This window comes from Pseudophryne corroboree, chromosome 3 (genome assembly GCF_028390025.1).
Source record: "Pseudophryne corroboree isolate aPseCor3 chromosome 3, aPseCor3.hap2, whole genome shotgun sequence".
NCBI classification, from domain to species: domain Eukaryota; kingdom Metazoa; phylum Chordata; class Amphibia; order Anura; family Myobatrachidae; genus Pseudophryne; species Pseudophryne corroboree.
In genome coordinates, this window is record NC_086446.1 from 778,810,949 (window position 1) to 778,829,152 (window position 18,204).

At 45.7% G+C, this 18,204-nt stretch overlaps 1 protein-coding gene across 4 annotated transcripts in view; it reads left to right on the forward strand.

Moving 5' to 3' along the window:
* Nucleotides 1-11,142, forward strand: part of ACSL5 (acyl-CoA synthetase long chain family member 5) — a 93,788-nt gene extending 82,646 nt beyond the window's left edge. For all 4 annotated transcript variants that reach the window (XM_063962566.1, XM_063962569.1, XM_063962568.1 and 1 more), the window contains exons 19-21: nucleotides 5,681-5,782; nucleotides 8,400-8,471; nucleotides 10,399-11,142. In XM_063962566.1, the coding sequence (XP_063818636.1) occupies nucleotides 5,681-5,782; nucleotides 8,400-8,471; nucleotides 10,399-10,539 (315 nt within the window). In that variant the 3' untranslated portion in view covers nucleotides 10,540-11,142. The remainder of the gene's footprint in view (nucleotides 1-5,680; nucleotides 5,783-8,399; nucleotides 8,472-10,398) is intronic.
* The last annotated feature ends 7,062 nt before the right edge of the window (nucleotides 11,143-18,204 follow it).

Consider the following 18,204-nt stretch of genomic DNA (forward strand, 5'->3'; position numbering starts at 1 on the left):
ATATTTTCAATCAGGGATTCTGACCAAACTACTCCAGCACTGCACATCCAGGCAGTTGCTATAGCTGGTCGTAGTATAACACCTGCATGTGTGTATATATTCTTTTGAATAACTTCCATCTTTCTATCTGATGGATCCTTAAGTGCGGCCGTCTCAGGAGAGGGTAACGCCACTTGTTTGGATAAGCGTGTGAGCGCCTTGTCCACCTTAGGGGGTGTTTCCCAGCGCGCCCTAACCTCTGGCGGGAAAGGGTATAATGCCAATAACTTTTTTGAAATTATCAACTTTTTATCAGGAGCAACCCACGCTTCATCACACACGTCATTTAATTCTTCTGATTCAGGAAAAACTGTTTGTAGTTTTTTCACACCATACATAATACCCTGTTTTACGGTATCTGTAGTATCAGCTAAATGTAACGTCTCCTTCATTGCCAAAATCATATAACGTGTGGCCCTACTGGAAAATACGTTTGAATTTCTACCGTCGTCACTGGAATCAGTGCCCGTGTCTGGGTCTGTGTCGACCGACTGAGGCAAAGGGCGTTTTACAGCCCCTGACGGTGTTTGAGGCGCCTGGACAGGCATTAATTGATTGTCCGGCCGCCTCATGTCCTCAACTGACTGTTTAAGGGAAGATAAACCATCACGTAATTCCACAAATAAAGGCATCCATTCTGGTGTCGACCCCCTGGGGGGTGACATCTGCATATTTGGCAATTGCTCCGCCTCCACACCAATATCGTCCTCATACATGTCGACACCACGTACCGACACACACCGCAAACTCACAGGGAATGCTCTAATGAAGACAGGACCCACTAGCCCTTTTGGGGAGACAGAGGGAGAGTCTGCCAGCACACACCACAAAGCGCTATATAAACAAGGGATATCCTTATATTAAGTGCTCCCTTATAGCTGCTTTAATATATATATATATAGCCATTAATGTGCCCCCCCTCTCTGTTTTACCCTGTTTCTGTAGTGCAGTGCAGGGGAGAGACCTGGGAGCCGTTCTGACCAGCGGAGCTGTGACAGAAAATGGCGCCGTGTGCTGAGGAGATAGGCCCCGCCCCTTTTTCGGCGGGTTCTTCTCCCGCTATTTTTCCAGTCAGGCAGGGGTTAAATATCTCCATATAGCCCCTATGGGCTATATGTGAGGTATTTTTAGCCTTGTATAAGGTTTATATTTGCCTCTCAGAGCGCCCCCCCCCAGCGCTCTGCACCCTCAGTGACTGCCCAGTGAAGTGTGCTGAGAGGAAAATGGCGCACAGCTGCAGTGCTGTGCGCTACCTTATGAAGACTGAGGAGTCTTCAGCCGCCGGTTTCCGGACCTCTTCACGCTTCAGCATCTGCAAGGGGGTCGGCGGCGCGGCTCCGGGACCGGACTCCACGGCTGGGCCTGTGTTCGATCCCTCTGGAGCTAATGGTGTCCAGTAGCCAAGCAGCAAATCCACTCTGCATGCAGGTGAGTTTACTACTTTCCCCCTAAGTCCCACGTTGCAGTGATCCTGTTGCCAGCAGGACTCACTGTAAAGAAAAAAAACCTAAACTAAACTTTCTCTAAGCAGCTCTTTAGGAGAGCCACCTAGATTGCACCCTTCTCGTTCGGGCACAAAATCTAACTGGAGTCTGGAGGAGGGTCATGGGGGGAGGAGCCAGTGCACACCACCTGACCTAGTAAAGCTTTACTTTTTTGTGCCCTGTCTCCTGCGGAGCCGCTATTCCCCATGGTCCTTTCAGGAACCCCAGCATCCACTTAGGACGATAGAGAAATTCCAATTAAAAGTTGTACTCTGGTGTATAAAGCTTGGGGAGTGACACGCTGTCGGAGAGCTGTGATTACACGTGTACTGGCATACGGCTTCTGAGTTACATGCGATTGGTATGATGGCGGAACCATTTACCTTACATCTTATAGTGCGTACCCTGCAGATTTTTTTTTTTGTCAAGAATCTTTATTGAGCCAATCCGACAAACCGATTTGAGAACCACTTTGAAGTAAATCTGATCACCTCTGCCAAGGGCCAGCACTACCATTACCCAGATGATCACATAGGCAAATGCAAGGAGGGGGGGGGGGGGTTCAGCGGATGCAGCTTCTTCTGCCAAGTTTGCTGTGTGTGTGGATCTGAGCGTTCGATCAGTGCAATGGACCAAAGAGTAGCTTCCAGGAAGAAGAGGCAGGCGCCTTACCATGAGGTGGGAGAATGTGCGCTTAGAAAGTGCAGTCTCCTACTGGTTCGATTATGTTTGTGTATTTATTTATTTATTATGGGATGTTTAATCTTTCGCTGACCACTTATGTTATTTATCAAAGAAATAATAGTGTTTCCTCTAGTAAGTGCTATTCCAAGTAAAGGTGGGTACACACTAGGAGATGTGCTCTATTAGTGACGTCACCTAGTGTGTTCCCTTCCCTACCGGGGCGGTCAGCGGCAGTGCATACACGCTGAGCGATATGCAAACGATATCACTCAGCGACGTCACGCCGCGGTTGTGCCATGCATGCAGTTTTTGAACGACAGTCCAAATTGAGCTGCCTGCGCAGTTGACAGCGAGGGTCGTTAACGACCCGCGGGACCGCGCATCACTTGTCGGCTGTGACATACACACCTAGAGATAAAGTAAACGATGGCGCTCAGGAAGGGTCAAAATGAGCGACGTTGTTTAATTTATCGCTAAGTGTGTACCCACCTTACCATATACAGTATAGTGAGAAGCCACTTATGATAACACAGAAAAATGATCAACCTCAGAATATGGGTAACACAGAGTCTTACACTCAGAATTTTTGGGGTTCCCAGAATCAGTTTGTATATAATGGTTTCCACTCCCACCTATAGAATCCAATATAGTTTTCCAATGCAAGCCAATAGAAAATAGGGTTCACACGCTCCTCCAATTTCCTCCTCCCTGTATCACTTACATCAGTTTTTCAAAAAGAGAAGGAAGAAAATGATTGGGGTGATGATGTAATCACCCTCCTTGACCAGATGGCAATGGACATACTGCAAGTAAAAAGAACAGGTTCCAGAAGCTAGATCTCACTGCTGAAGAGGAAGTCCCAAATGCACCGAGAGTCATATAGTTACATAGTTAGTGAGGTTGAAAAGAGGTAAAATGCCCGTCGGGTTCAACCTGTATTCTGTGTTAAGCTGTACATATGATAATGCGCCTGCTGGAGTAATGGTTTAGTACCAGCTGACAACAATGATTCTTTCCACTCCCAGATATTAATGTCTATGTTAAATACTATAACCCTGGATACTTTTTCCAGTTGTAAATTTGTCCAATCCGTTTTTAAATGCATTTACAGAGTCCGCCATTATTACCTTCTCCAGCAGGGAATTCCAAATCTTTATTGCCCTTACCGTGAAGAACCCTTTCCTACGTTGTGGGGCCAGTTCAGTAAGGTTAGCGGATGCTGCTAATCAGCAGAATTTGCTAACCATTAACACGCATGCTGGGGACCGCCCAGCGCTGGGCAAGGCCGCCCAGCATGCTGACCGGAGCCTCCCCCCCGCTTCAAGCAGAAATTGCGAACAGCACGCAATTTCTGCTTGTTAGCAGAAATTAAGGATGACTCCTACCGGCGCAGCTTAGCTGCGGCCGCAGGAATCCCGGCGCCATTTTTGCTGTCACAGCACCCCCCCCCCGTTCGCGCATACCAGCCCACCATTTCGGCTGGCACGCCCCCGCAACGCTCTGTTTCCACCTAGAAAACGGAGCATTGCCGCCCCCCTCCTGCCCCTGCCTAATTGACAGGCAGAGGCGATCGTATTTTCTGCGGCCCCCCGCAGACTGAATGTTTTATGAGATGCTATTATAATTCTGTACAGTTCTGTAAATGGTGCCGTCCCCTGACGTTCCTCTGTCAGGCAGAGTTGGCTTGTGCGGGGACACTGTTCCGTTTGGTGAGACAGAAGGGTGACTTTATTGCTGCAATGCGCTTCTCTATGACACGGGAGCTCCCAGGATACGACCCGCCGCCGCTGTAAGCAACTCGGGTTGGTGACAACAGCGGTGACGGCACTTGGAGATCACATACACACAGTGAACGGGTAACAGGTCGCGTAGACCCGGCTTCCGTTCACACCGCACAGCGACCCGGGTTGAACACGTGTTCGACCCTGCTCGCTACACGAGTTCGAATACCAGGTCGCTCGACCCAGTATTTCAACCCTGGCACCTTTAAGACAGCACATGAACACGGGTTATGTGCGTTCATGTGCCAATAACCTGTGTTCATAGCTGGCGGTCTGAAAGGGGCTGGACGTATCTCTGGGCCAGGGCTGAATTAGGGGCCACATGGGCCTGAGGCTGGAAATGATTAAGGGCATATTCTGAGAAGGGGAGGAGGTGTGACCAGAGCCATGTAGGCATGACCAGTGCAGTGTGGGTGGAGCCAGAGCCAAGTAGGAGTGACCAGTGCTGTGTGGGTGTGGCCAGAGCCATGTTGTTGTGACCAGTATTCTGTGGGTATGGTTAATGATGTGTAGGTGTGGCCTTTGCTGGGTGGGTGTGGCCAGAGCCATGGGGACATGTACACCGTCTACGCCAGTGGTCTCCAACCTTAATTGGGGTGTGAGCTACTTTCAGAAAATAAAACCTCTGAAGGAGCTACCCCCTCCCCCCAGTGCGCGTGCGTTTCTTCAAAAGTGGGTGTGGCCTCAAACGTGGGCGTGGTCTCACAACTACAAGTAATGCCCCCCCCTGCGTAGTGCCAGATACACAAATAATGCCCCTCAGCAGTGCCAGATATTCAAATAATGCCCCCAGCAGTGCCAGACACAAAAAATAATGCCCCCAGCAGTGCCAGATACACAAATAATGCCCCTCAGCAGTGCCAGATATTCAAATAATGCCCCCAGCAGTGCCAGATACACCAATAATGCCCCCTTACCAGTGCCAGATACAATTCCCCCTGCAGTGCCATTTAAAATCCCCCCCCCCCCGCAGTGTCCGATACAGTGCCCCACACAGTGCTAACCCTTGCTGGCTTCTTCTACTGCCGCCGGTGCTGCTCTTCCTGTATGAGGGACGGAAGGGGAGGAGAGCGCAGCGCGCGCCTCTCATGTGAAGTCCGGAGAGCGGCTGCGGTGAGGGTGACAGAATCTCCGGCGGCGGGCATTTAAAATATCGTGCCAGTAAGTGAGCCAATCAAAACTCGCGGTCCGGCAGCCAATCAGGTGCCGCCACTGTCGGTCCACGAGCTCTGATTGGCTGACGGCCGGCACCATATTAAAAATGAACGTAGGAGTGCCAGTGACTGCCCAAGCCCGTGTGCTCTGTGAACTACCGAAAATACTACGGCGAGCTACCGGTAGCTCGCGAGCTACGGGTTGGAGATCACTGGTCTACGCTAAATACATAAAGAATGAAAAATTGCACCATTTTGTGAGTAAAATAGAAATAGAATTTTAATTCTTGATTTATGCCCGTGTGGCCAGCTGGGCGGCTGGTCCTCCTCACGCTGTCATGATGATGGGACTATTTTTATTTGGAGGCCTGGAGCTGTATCTCCATCCGCCCCATTGTTATTCTGCACCCGCTTTTCGCTTGGACTCACACACAGACATAGAAACTCCAGTGTGCAGACTTATTTTGGGCAACCAACTCTAAACAAGACCCAAGAGTTCTGTTGTACTAACCACGTGTTGCTGTCTCTCTCTCCCCAGTCCTGCCTGGTGGGAGTAGTCATCCCCGATCCAGAGGTCCTGCCAGAGTTTGCAGCAAAACTTGGTGTCCGCGGCTCCTTTGATGAGCTCTGCATACATAATGTAAGTAATCAATACGCGGGCTGGCATTTTATCAATGCATTGTGCTAGGTGATATGAACTGGGGCTCCATGAGGGCAAGAAGAGTGGCTGCAAAATAACCCCAGCCTATTGGGGGGCCAGTCTGCAAGGCGGGACTGTGCCAGCTTCTGCAGAGGGCCCCAGAATTCACAAAGGTGGATGGCCACGACCCTATTACCGGGGCTCACAGATCTCTTGCCAGCCCTGGCCTGAACGTGAAATATATAAATGTTTATTGTATTTTTTATATACTATATATAAGCGCTCATCTAGAAAATGAGGTTCTGGAGATGAGGGCGTGGTGCGCTACCTGTACGTCTCCATATAGAGAAATATTCCTATGTGCTCCGAAACACAATTGAATTGCACGGAACAGCACCATTCAGTAACCAAATGACCTCCAAACGTGATAGGACCCTTGTATACCTGTACCGTGGCCAAACATCGACAGTTCATGCAATTTCACACAAGCAGGTTTTTTTTTTAATGAATATTTAATTATTTACTATACCTGTAAAATATCCCTTTGCGGCTGCTTCATGTGCTGAAATCTGCAACACCTACCGGAGCAGGATAATAATTTCCTCTTAAAAGTACAGGATTTAGTTTCCTTCGGAAGTCGGCTGGACAATTTTATGGAACTTTTTATTTTTTTTTTGCTTTAAGAACTCGAATACACTTCAGACTCATCCTACTTCTCACAGGAGTCCTTCCCCTACCAGGGGCTCGCTGCCCAGCCGGTGCCCAGTTCCCGTGGCAGCGGAAGGTCTCCTTGTGGGAGACGTTCAGAGTCAGAAGATCTATTACAGTCTCTTCCCAGGCAGTGACTGCTGGGACTTGTAGTTTTAATTTTCTGCACAGCTATAGCAGTGATAAAACCAGATGGGGGATAATGTCTGGATTCTGGAATTAGGTCACCTTCGGGACTCTAGATTCTCGTACTAATTTTGACAAGGATTTTCAATTTAGTTTTAGTCTTAGACACATACTTAAAATTATAGTTGGTTTAAAGTCCTTTTAGTCTTTTTTTTTTTTTTGCTTCGTTGTAGTCAAGATTTAGTCAGTGGCTCTCAGTTTTCCTTTTAGTCTAATTTTAGTCAATATTTTACCTTTTATAACTTTTGAAGTTTAATGATACTGTAATGAAGTCTGCTAAAGAACATTTCTTTCAAATTCCCTTGAAAAGTTTGCATATCTTTAACTATGTGTTTACTAGTAATCTAGGCTCAGCAGGCTGAGAATGTGTTACATACTGAGTCCCACTTACCGTAGTACTCCCATATATCATAAACAAACAAATACCTTAAATTATAATCTAAACTCAGTAGGATGAGAATGTGAGACATACTGAATCTGACTTCCCATAATAATCCATTATATATATATATATATATATATATATATATTTATTTATAACACAAATACACACACACACACACACACACACACACACACACACACACACACACACACACATTATATGTATTATACAAATCTATATCCCATGGTACTGAACTCCAGCGTCCACTATGGATGATAGCAAAATATAATTGTTTTTTAAAAATTGTAAAACCATACTTGAAATGTAAATTTTGACAAGGATATTTAATTTAGTTTTAGTTGCAATTTTTTTATTTATTTTTTGCTTGTTTTGCTTACGATTTAGTCAGTGGATCGTTTTAGTTCTGAAAAACTAGTCTACGAATACTTTTAGTCAAAATTTTCGGCAACAAAATGAATACTGCGCTCAGCCTCACTTGCAGTGTTTCATTTTTGAGCAGGTTCAGGAACACCCTTCGTATTGCGCCATTGTTAAACTTTTGGAACGGCGTTGTGGTGCGTTCCACCTGAAAAATTGTCCTGCTATATAATAGAGGTCATACCAATCTATATCTTTTGGATTTGCTCTCTAGAAATTGAAAACATAAAGGACTCCCTATCAGATAGTGGTTCCCAAACGTTCTTAAATCAAGGCAAGCCGAAAGGGTTAGATACAAAATCACGGCAGTTGATATTTAAATGATCAATATGTTAACAGTGGGATCCTGACAATCAAAATCCCGACGGATCCCAGTAAATATTTTAACCCTACCCCTAATCCACCCCCAACCCCAGTACTTACCTTCGTGATCCACTGGGATTCCGCTGATGGTAACCTGACTGCATCCCTCCTACAGGGGATGTTGTATACCCAACGCCTCCTAGAGTATCAGTATTTTAACATGGTACCCCTAGGCCAAACATTTCGTACTGAGGAATTCAGAAATGTATTAAGTAAATAGTGCTTACCTGCTATTCTTGGGTGTTTCTGTGGTGCAGGATAGGGTTGCGCTTCTGTTTGTCCATATATATGTTATGATTGGCAGCGACCGGTTCTGCCTACCATATTGACTATAAATAATCTGATTGGGTCCTGGGCCACCACCCTGTGGCACCCCTACGTGTGTTCTGCAGCACCCAGCTTGGGACCGCTTCTGTAAAGAATAATGAGATATTATATATGTGATACACACCCTATATTATTTATGTCAGATCTGTAAGGCATATAGTAATATTACCAGCAAAGTGACCGTGATGTAATATTATATGTTTACCCCAGGCTGTGAAGAAAGCAATTCTAGAGGATTTGATTAAAGTAGGAAAACAAGCCAGCCTCAAGTCATTCGAACAGGTACGTGGAACACGGGATCTAGTTTGCTATGGTAAGGATTTAAAATTCTTAACAGTTTCCACAATGTCATGTGGCTACCATGGCAACCACAGTCACAGGGCACATGTAGTGAGCGAAGAGATTTAGATACAGTATGTTCCTCTGCACTATTTCATCCTCCACCATACCCCATGATATGACACATTGAGAGTCTGAGAACCTGCATCAGTGTGGCAGTAGTCTGATCATATCGGTCTAGCTGCTTGCTGTCCTTGTAAATGGGATGTACACTCTCCACTGCTTACAGTATATATGAGCCCAATCTCACGCCATGACAGGAAGTCTTGTTTTTTGTAAACCACAAACCTAAGTCCCTGTACTTGGCAAGGGCCCTCACTCTAACTAATCGCCTGTGCCCTAACCACTGCCCTAAACCTCCCCCTCTCTAACCGTTCCCCTCAGCCTGTGCCCTCAACCTCCTTCAGTCCAACCGCTCCCGAGCCCTCAACCTCCCCCACTGTAACCACTCCCTTGAGCCTGTGCCCTCAACCTCCACCCACTCTAACCTCCCCCCTCTGACCATTCCCCTCAGCCTGTACCCTAAACCTCCCCCCACTCTGACCACTCCCCACACTCTAACCAAGCCCCTGAGTCTGTACCCTCACCCTAACCACTCCCGTCGGCCTGTGCCTTCAACCTCCCCCTCTCTAACCGCTCCCCTCAGCCTGTACCCTGAACCTCCCCCCACTATGATCACTCCCCTCAGCCTGTACTCTCAACCTCCCTCACACTAATACTCTCCTCAGCCTGTGCCTTCAACCTCCCTCAGTCCAGTGGGATTGCTCCCAGCACCCCCGGAGAACTCAGCGCATGAGCAGAAGGACTCCCGGGTCCTAAACCCTTCTATTGCAAAGGGACAGCTCTTACCAGGGGCATATGTATTAAGCCTAGAGAAGTGATAAATCAGAAGGTGATAAAAGCACCAGCCAGTCAGCTCCTGTAATTTTTTTCAAACCCAGCCTGTAACTTGACAGTTAGGAGCTGATTGGCTGGTATGTTATCACCTTCCACTTTATCACCCTCCAGGCTTAATACATTTGACCCCAGCAGAGTTGCCCTTTGGGATTTTCTTCAAGCATAGAGTGTACATAAAGAGCTTTATACTTGTGAAGAGTGGTGGGATGCATTACCGTACTCTACACAGCCTGTGCCCTTAACCTACCCTTCTCTTTCTAACTACTCTCCTCCCTCTATTGGATTTATAATTAGGAGTCTGTCCGTTTTAGTTCCACCTACTCCACCAGCCGATAAACTCACACTAAGATCACTCTGCCTACTATAATCAATGCCTTCTAATACAGTATATATATATCATCTTCCTGGGAACCTAAGAGATTGTAGGCAGAACGGTGGGATTTTGGTTAGGTACAAGCCCAACTGTGGATACCAAAACTATGTTAAAACTGGGAACATTATTGTTACACTTAGCGGAAGGCCACTTATAGCGGGATCAGTACGGGAAGCTGGTGGGTGGGATCCCGACGTTCTAAATACCGACGTCGGGATCCCGATTGCACAGAAGCCGACAGGGGTGAGTACGGGGTGCTATACCCTGTCCCCTACCCCTCCTTACCTGCTGCCTAATCCTAACCTTCCCCGTTAGTGCGTAAATCTAACTGCACGCCCCTGCAGCCTAAATCTAACCTCTACCCCCTCCCCCCCCCCCCACACACACACACACACTTTCCAGGCTTACCTCCTCAGCGGCGCGGTGTGGGGACGTTCGGCATCCCGGTTGTCGGGATTCCGACACTGGAATGTCTACCTATTCGGGATGCCGGTGTCGGCATTCCAAATAGTGTCGGGATTCCAGCATCAGTAATCCGACTGCCGGATCCTGACTGCATCCCCTTATAGCGTATTCATGGCTTTACTGTGTCTTTTATAGGTAAAAGATCTTTACGTTCACCCCGAAATGCTGTCTGTTGAAAACGGTTTATTAACGCCCACGCTAAAAGCCAAAAGAGCGGAAGTCGCCAAACACTTCAAGAGCCAAATTGACGACATGTACGCAAAGATCCAGGATTAGGGGGGAGCATGTCCCCACTACACCGGCACTGACAGACGGGAGAGACTCTTCCCACCTTGGCTATATGGAGATGATGGAACGGAGATGACAAGTCTATACGAGTCTGTCGTACTTGGGATCAATTACTGACTTCTCAGCGCCAAACAGGACAGACAGTGGCTGTGATCCTGACCGTACGGACATTGCGATGTAGATGTACATTATACAGTGATCCTTATACCGGAATTGTAACATAAGCAGTAACCAGTGACTAGACCCTCGCACTACAGGGAAGTTGTAGCAACCCTTCTACAGCACGAAAGTGGAGGCGTTGCCCCGAGCAACCAATCCGCTTGTGTAATTTTATAGACGGTGTTAAACGATAGCTCTAAGCGGACTAGTTGCTATGGGCAACTCAACAACCTGCCTAATGTGTGCGCATAGTACAATAGGGCATAGAAGGATGCTCCATTTAAAGGCCTATAAGAACACCCTTGCCCAGTAACTTACCTACAAGAGACCTACGAATCTACCTTTATTTACTGGAAGCTTCCATGATGATCTCCTTCAAAGCAGGGATCACTGTTGTATATACTGAGCAATAAATCTCACTGAACACAGGAATGCGATGCGCTTTCTTTCTACGTTGTTAAGATGGGTACACACTAGGCGATCCGGAGGTTTGGACCGACAAATTAGGCACATTGTCAAGGGTGTACCCAACTACTGCCCGCTCCCGCAGGTCATTAACGATATCTTCTGGTTGGTCGTGCTGAACGGCCAATGAGAAGATACCGTGTTGCGATATATCGACCGGCCAGGAACGCATTGTTGTAATGTGTACCTGGCCTTACTGTACTATACAGGATTGACATGTGGATATTACATGATCTCTGTAATTAGTATATCAGGGCTATGCGGCTGGATTTAAGAATACGTCTTTCCTCTGCATTCACTTTAAGCTGCTCCATTTTTAGCGTTCACGTTAATGTCATATGATTCTGCTTTATACAACACTGGGCCCGATTCACAGGTGGCTGCAACGCAATTGGGCGCTTTTGTTTTACTGCGTAACGGCAGTCCTAGAGGTTTATTTACTAAGCGTCGAGTTCTAAAACCTGGCACTTCCGATTATGTTTATGCCCGAAATTTAAAGGGGCAATGATTTTATTAGCCACGTTCTGCTGGTAAAATCATTACCCTTTTAAATTTCAGGTATAAACCTGTTCGGAAGCGCCGGGCAATGCAGAATAATTGATAGTCACTTGGGAAGTAACGGGTGTGGGCTAATTAAATGCGGGTGTGTTGCAGCCAGCGTCTGTGTCTTTAGCATTAGCATAATTTCTCAGTACCGCTGCAAAGAAAAAGACTAGGACGCACCGTGATTAGCGTTCACCTTGGAATGTGGCCCTCTGAGTTTATGTATGTTACCCAATAAGAGATAACAATTTATCTGCACTCATCAATACATCTCTGCACTCTGTCTGGGTGTAAAGTCCATCCTCACTTCTGCTGACACGGAAACTTTCTGTACCAGATTATAAACTACAGTAGTAATGAGATTATTACTCATATGCATGCATAGTAACGCTGGCGGAGGGGTGATCTGCCGCATTTCCCTAGATGATACTGAGAATATAATATATATATAGGCTAGGAATAAGCCTCAGGTGCTGGTACATAAGTTCTAGCTGCAGGTCATTGGGGGTAATTCAGACCTGTTCGCAAGAATGCGTTTTCGCATAGCGGGCGATCAGGTCCAAACTGCGCATGCACCGCAATGCGCAGGTGCATCACACGGGTATAAAGCGGATCGCCGCTCAGCGATGGGTTTGTGCGACGGATCCGTTCGCACGGGCGATCGCAAGAAGATTGACAGGAAGAAGGCGTTTGTGGGTGGCAACTGACCGTTTTCTGGGAGTGTTTGGAAAACCGCAGCCTGATCGCAGCAGCTGAGTAATCAGTTTTTGCAGCTCTGCTACGCATGCGATCGCACACTTGCACGGCTAAAATACACTCCCCCTGTAGGCGGCGACTATCTGATCGCAGCAGTGCAGAAATCGCTCGCTAGCGATCAGATCTGAATTAGGCCCAATGTCCGACACATATATACACATACGGAAGGGAAGAGGGCAGAGCTTTGTAACGGAGCCTTTGGCTGATGTGTAGAAGCTACTCCCACTGCAGCGCAGTGCCTTCTGCGTGGCATCACGTGGCATAAAAATCACTGCATTTGTTTTTGGGACTTCATCGTGAGGACCCTGCACAAACAAAGCAGGTGCCACGGGGTATGCGACATCTGAAATTGCATCAGGAACCCTTTAGACAAAATCCGAATCAGCATGGGCTCTGTCAGCTACACAGAGCAATGACCGCACCAATAACCCAGAACGGCGCTCATACAAAATATCCCAGTAGTCACAGTACAAATGAATGCCAGTGGTGCAGAACCCACCTTTATGACCCGACGTGCTATAGGACACAACGTGCTTCATGTTCCAACTGTCCCAGCACAAAAAGAAAATAGAACATGGAAAACCAATTTGTCCATATCACTAATGCGCACGTCAGTTTCCACGCCCTTTATCTATTCTCCCAGCACATGTGTGAACGAGCCCTGAACTCTGAGCGGAAGGGTGTTGGAGGGTTAATCGAGGCATCCAGGGGTGCTGCAGCTCACAAATGTCTAGCAGGTAATACAGCATCATCACTCATCTTCCAGACAGATAATCTGCGGTGACTCTGGTTCCTTCTCAGGATTACTACTCTGCACTAATAAGGAGAGCCCGGCAGCAGAATAATAGATAATAATACATAGTATCACAGTCACTCTCATAATGAGCAGCATCAGGGTTATGTCAGTTTCCCTAAAAATTACACAATAAGGAGGTTATTCAGGGTTGTTAGGAAACCATAAAAGTTAGCAATTGGGAAAAACCATGTGCACTGCAGGTGGGGCAGATGTAACACATGCAGAGAGAGTTAGATTTGGGTGGGTTATATTGTTTCTGTATATTGGCTGCTTTATTTTTACACTGCAATTTAGATTTTAGTTTGGACACATCCCACCCAAATCTAAATCTCTCTGCACATGTTACATCTGTCCCCCCTGCAGTCCAACATGGGTTTGCCCAATTGCTAACTTTTTTGGTTTGCTGACAAACCTGAAGAAGAAGGCCCAAAGTTCAACGAAGAAAGTGCTAAACTTCCAGCCAATAACACATTAGTTTCTCTTTCTCTTATTGAGCTATTCTCTGCCAGACCTCACGTGACGTGCAGCGTTTCCATGTCGCGGTGGAGACATCTCTGGGTGTGTAAAACCTTTCATGTTCTGATGGGATGACGTGCCACTGAGGTGTGGGCTGTGTGCCTCATTTTAGCACAACATGCAAACTTAGATTTCAAAACAGGATACATGTATTTACTACCAGTTATTTATATAGCGCACACATATTCCGCAGCGGTTTGCAGAGAATATTCAGCCATTTACATCAGTCCCTGCCCCAGTGGAGCTTACAATCTATGTTCCCTATCACATGTACACACAGACACATTCACACTAGGGTTACTTTTCTTGGGAGCCAATTAACCTACCAGTATATTTTTGGATTGTGGGGAGAAAACCGGAGTACCTGGAGGAAACCCACGCAAGTACGGGGAGAATATACAAACTCCACACAGATAGAGCCATGGTGGTAATCGAAACCATGACCTCAGTGCTGTGAGGCAGTAATGCTAACCATTACACCGTGGACTTAATCTTCCGTGTCTTCTCTGGATACCATCCCTGGATTCTTGACCTGACATCCCCTAGTGTTCCCATGAGGCAGAAGGAAAACCTCGAGTCTATTTGGGATCATTTTGTTATAACCAGAGAAACCCCTTGGCTGCTGAAGTCACGTGTTCACCTGTGCTGAACCCATTTTGGCACTTTTGTGTTGCTCACGTTTTAAAATCAACACCAATAAGTTTTTTAGGCAATATCCACTCAAGTTATATATTTTAGAAGGCTGAATTTTCAGAAAAAAAACAAAACACATTAGTTTCCTCACAATTTTACTGAAATTGTATGGAAGACTATAGGAAATGTGTGTATCTTTTTCTTTTTTATAACCAGCAACAAATTCTTTGTGGTTCTTCCGTCGGCATTTCCAAAACAGCAATGAAGTCGATTCTATGCATTCATTCTCAGTGTAAAATCTGCAGTAAAAAAAATATATTTTGTGCAGTTTCTTGAATTAAATGCAGAGGAAGAATATGAATAACACAACAAGGCGACAAGATAACCTGCGGTATCAAATGAGGTTAGCCCTGTGATCTAGGCATTATAATCCTGCCACTTCCCCATGATTGTGAAGGATGAGTTGGACTCATCCTTAGCACTGCAGGCAGTGCCATAACTAGACATTTTAGCGCTGTGTGCAAGAAACAGCATTGGCGTCCCCCCTCCCACATCATATTTAAAAAAGGGCCAGTGCGCGCGCCAAAAATATAGGGGTGTGGCTTCATGGGGAAGAAGCGTGGCCACAAAATAATACCAATTCATAATATGCCACACAGTAGTGCCACTTACACATATTACGGCAGGCAGAGTCCCCATTTTACACATTCCGGAAGGCAGAGTCCCCCCCTTTTAACATTACGGCAGGATAGGTCCCCCCTTTACACATTGTGGCTGGCAAAGTCCCCCTTTTACACATTATGGCAGGCAGATTCCCCCTTTTACACATTACGGCAGGATAGGTCCCCCTTTTACACATTATGGCAGGCAGAGTCCCCCTTATATGCAGTACAGCAGACAGAGTCACCATTTTACACATTACGGCAGGCAGATTCCCCCTTACATCCTTCTCTGCCCTTAGAGTGTAGTACAATGTTGTGTAGTATAGTGTAGTGAAGTGTACTGTAGTGTAATATAGTGTAGAGTGTAGTGCCTGTGTAGGCACTTACATGAGGTTTACGTTCTTCCTGCGCTGTTGCCGGCTCCTGTACAGAACTGACTCCTCTGCAGAGTCTGTACACTTCCCAGACAGAGAGGGGGCGGGCCGCAGGAGCGCAGCAGCACAAAGGGGATATCCTGTCCAGAGCTGCTAATGACTTTACACAGCGATCATCTGCTCCAGCTGGTCGGAGCTTGGGGCTGCTGTGGGTGCCAGGCACAGGGGAGCGGGAGGGATATGCGTCCACTCAGTGTGTATGTAGAAGGTGCGCCTACAGGGCAAGTGCGCTGTGGGCAATGCACCTTCTGCACACACCTAGTTACGGCCCTGTCATTAATATTCAGTTATAATATACTGCCATACCCGGAATTCAGACCGATCACCTGTTGAACTGTAACCAAACACCTTACTCATTGAGCTATTTGATCCTGCATAAATACTATGAACACTGTATGAAGCTACTGGTACTTTGTAAAAAAAAAAAATCAGTATTGCAATTGAGCAGATCTATGTAGTGTGCAGCAACACATCCAATCTCTTGCAGTCACACAATAAATAGATCTGCTCAGCTGCAAGCTGATCATTTTTTCATAAAGTACAAGCTAAGCTTCAAACAGTTAGAATTCTCTAGCTTAGAATTCTCTAGCTTTCTATGTAAGGGCAGATAGCTCAATGACTAGGGTGTCTGACAGCAATGCCTCAGGCAGTGGGCTCAAATCCCGGGTATATCAGCATCTTCAAATGTAATAAAGGACAATGTGACTGAATAACAAAGAAATCTCAAGTTGAGTTCATGAATGTTGTATAGTTATTAGCGACAGAAGGGGTGGGGGTAGGAGACAGGGGAGGTCAGGAAATGCTGGGCTTCAAAAAGGGGGAAGCTCAAAGTGAAAGTAACAAGTGCCACCAACTGCGCCCCCTACCCTGCAGCGCTATGTGCGGTGCCCCCTCCCCACACACCTAGTTACGGCCCTGACTGCAGGTGTATATGTGGCAGAATCCCACTAGTGCTTACCACTTAAAATGTCCTTATTTGTTGGAAAAATAATAGACGCAATATAGACATCAGCCCTCTAAACCATACCAGATACAATAGGTCATATTACAACACTAATCACTAAAACATTTATTTTTCTGTCTTTTATTATCAATAGTCCGACCAAAACACCATTTGTAAAAAAGAACAAGTTTCAGATGAAAGTGGACGTGGGGGAGGGGGAAGGAAAAAAAAAAAGAGTAAATAAAAATAAGATAATATACAGCAAAAATAAAAACAAAATGGTACATTATAAAACAGGTAATTTAAGCACAAGACAAAAAGGAAACATAATAGGGTGACTGAGCATTATAGGCTTTTTGTTAAATAATGTATTACCCAAATGGAGTATTTGGCAACTTCGATTCTATTTAAATATTATGCTAATTTAGAAAAAGCATTCACTATATTCCCCAATTCCTTGTTCCCCTGAATGAATTATAATCCCACCACTTCCCCATGAATTCTAAGGACAAGTAGGACTCATCCTTAGCACTTTTGGGGTATATGTGAAGGACAAGTTCTACTTGTCCTTAGCACAGAAGGTGTCAATTCATTAGTTATCTGCAAATTGCATGCCAGTTTTTGTGCTAGTCCCAACATCTCCAAAATTATAAAATACGGCCTCTAAAAAAAAATGAAAAATGGTACCTGGTTTTAGAGGTCGCAATAGAGACATATTAATAAAAACAAGACAAATTTATTTTCAATGGAGCAGCATGGAAATGAGGTACTCAATGAACAAGCCCAGTTCTCGTGTCACATGACTCATACTGGACGTGTCACATGATGGAACCTATGCCAATCAGAAAAGGCAACACACACCCAAATCCCAGGAACATGTCGTAAAAAAGCAAACTTACGTTTTTTTTTTTTTTAACCACGGAGACAATTTCAGCTTCGTTTTTGTAATATTACAATATAGGTAATACACATTTTATTTTTTATTTTTTAATAAAAAGGAAGCTGCTCCCAATAATTTGGTCACAGCAATACCTACAGTAATAACCCCTACATGACAACCTCTACACAATGTTTGGCCATGGCAGCTGTCACAAAGGCTTGTAGCTGGCATCTCTTACTGTATACAGTCAGGTCCATAAATATTGGGACAGACACAATTCTCATATTTTGTGTTCTATACACCACCACAATGGAAATGAAACAAACAAGATGTGCTTTAACTGCAGACTTTCCGCTTTAATTTGAGGGTATTTACATCCAAATCAGGTGAACAGTGTAGGAATTACAACGGTTTCTATATGTGCCTCCCACTTTTTAAGGGACTAAAAGTAATGGGACAAACTAAACAATCCTAAATCAAACTTTCACTTTTTAATACTTTGTTGCAAATCCTTTGCAGTCAATTACAGCCTGAAGTCTGGAACACATAGACATCACCAGATGCTGGGTTTCATCCCTGGTGATGCTCTGCCAGGCCTCTACTGCAAATGTCTTCAGTTCCTGTTTGTTCTTGGGGCATTTTCCCTTCAGATTTGTCTTCATCAAGTGAAATGCATGCTCAGTCGGATTCAGGTCAGGTGATTGACTTGGCCATTACATAACATTCCACTTATTTGCATTAAAAAACTCTTTGCTTGCTTTCGCAGTATGCTTCGGGTCATTGTCCTTCTGCACTGTGAAGCGCCGTCCAATGAGTTCTGAAGCATTTGACTGAATATGAGCAGATAATATTGCCCGAAACACTTC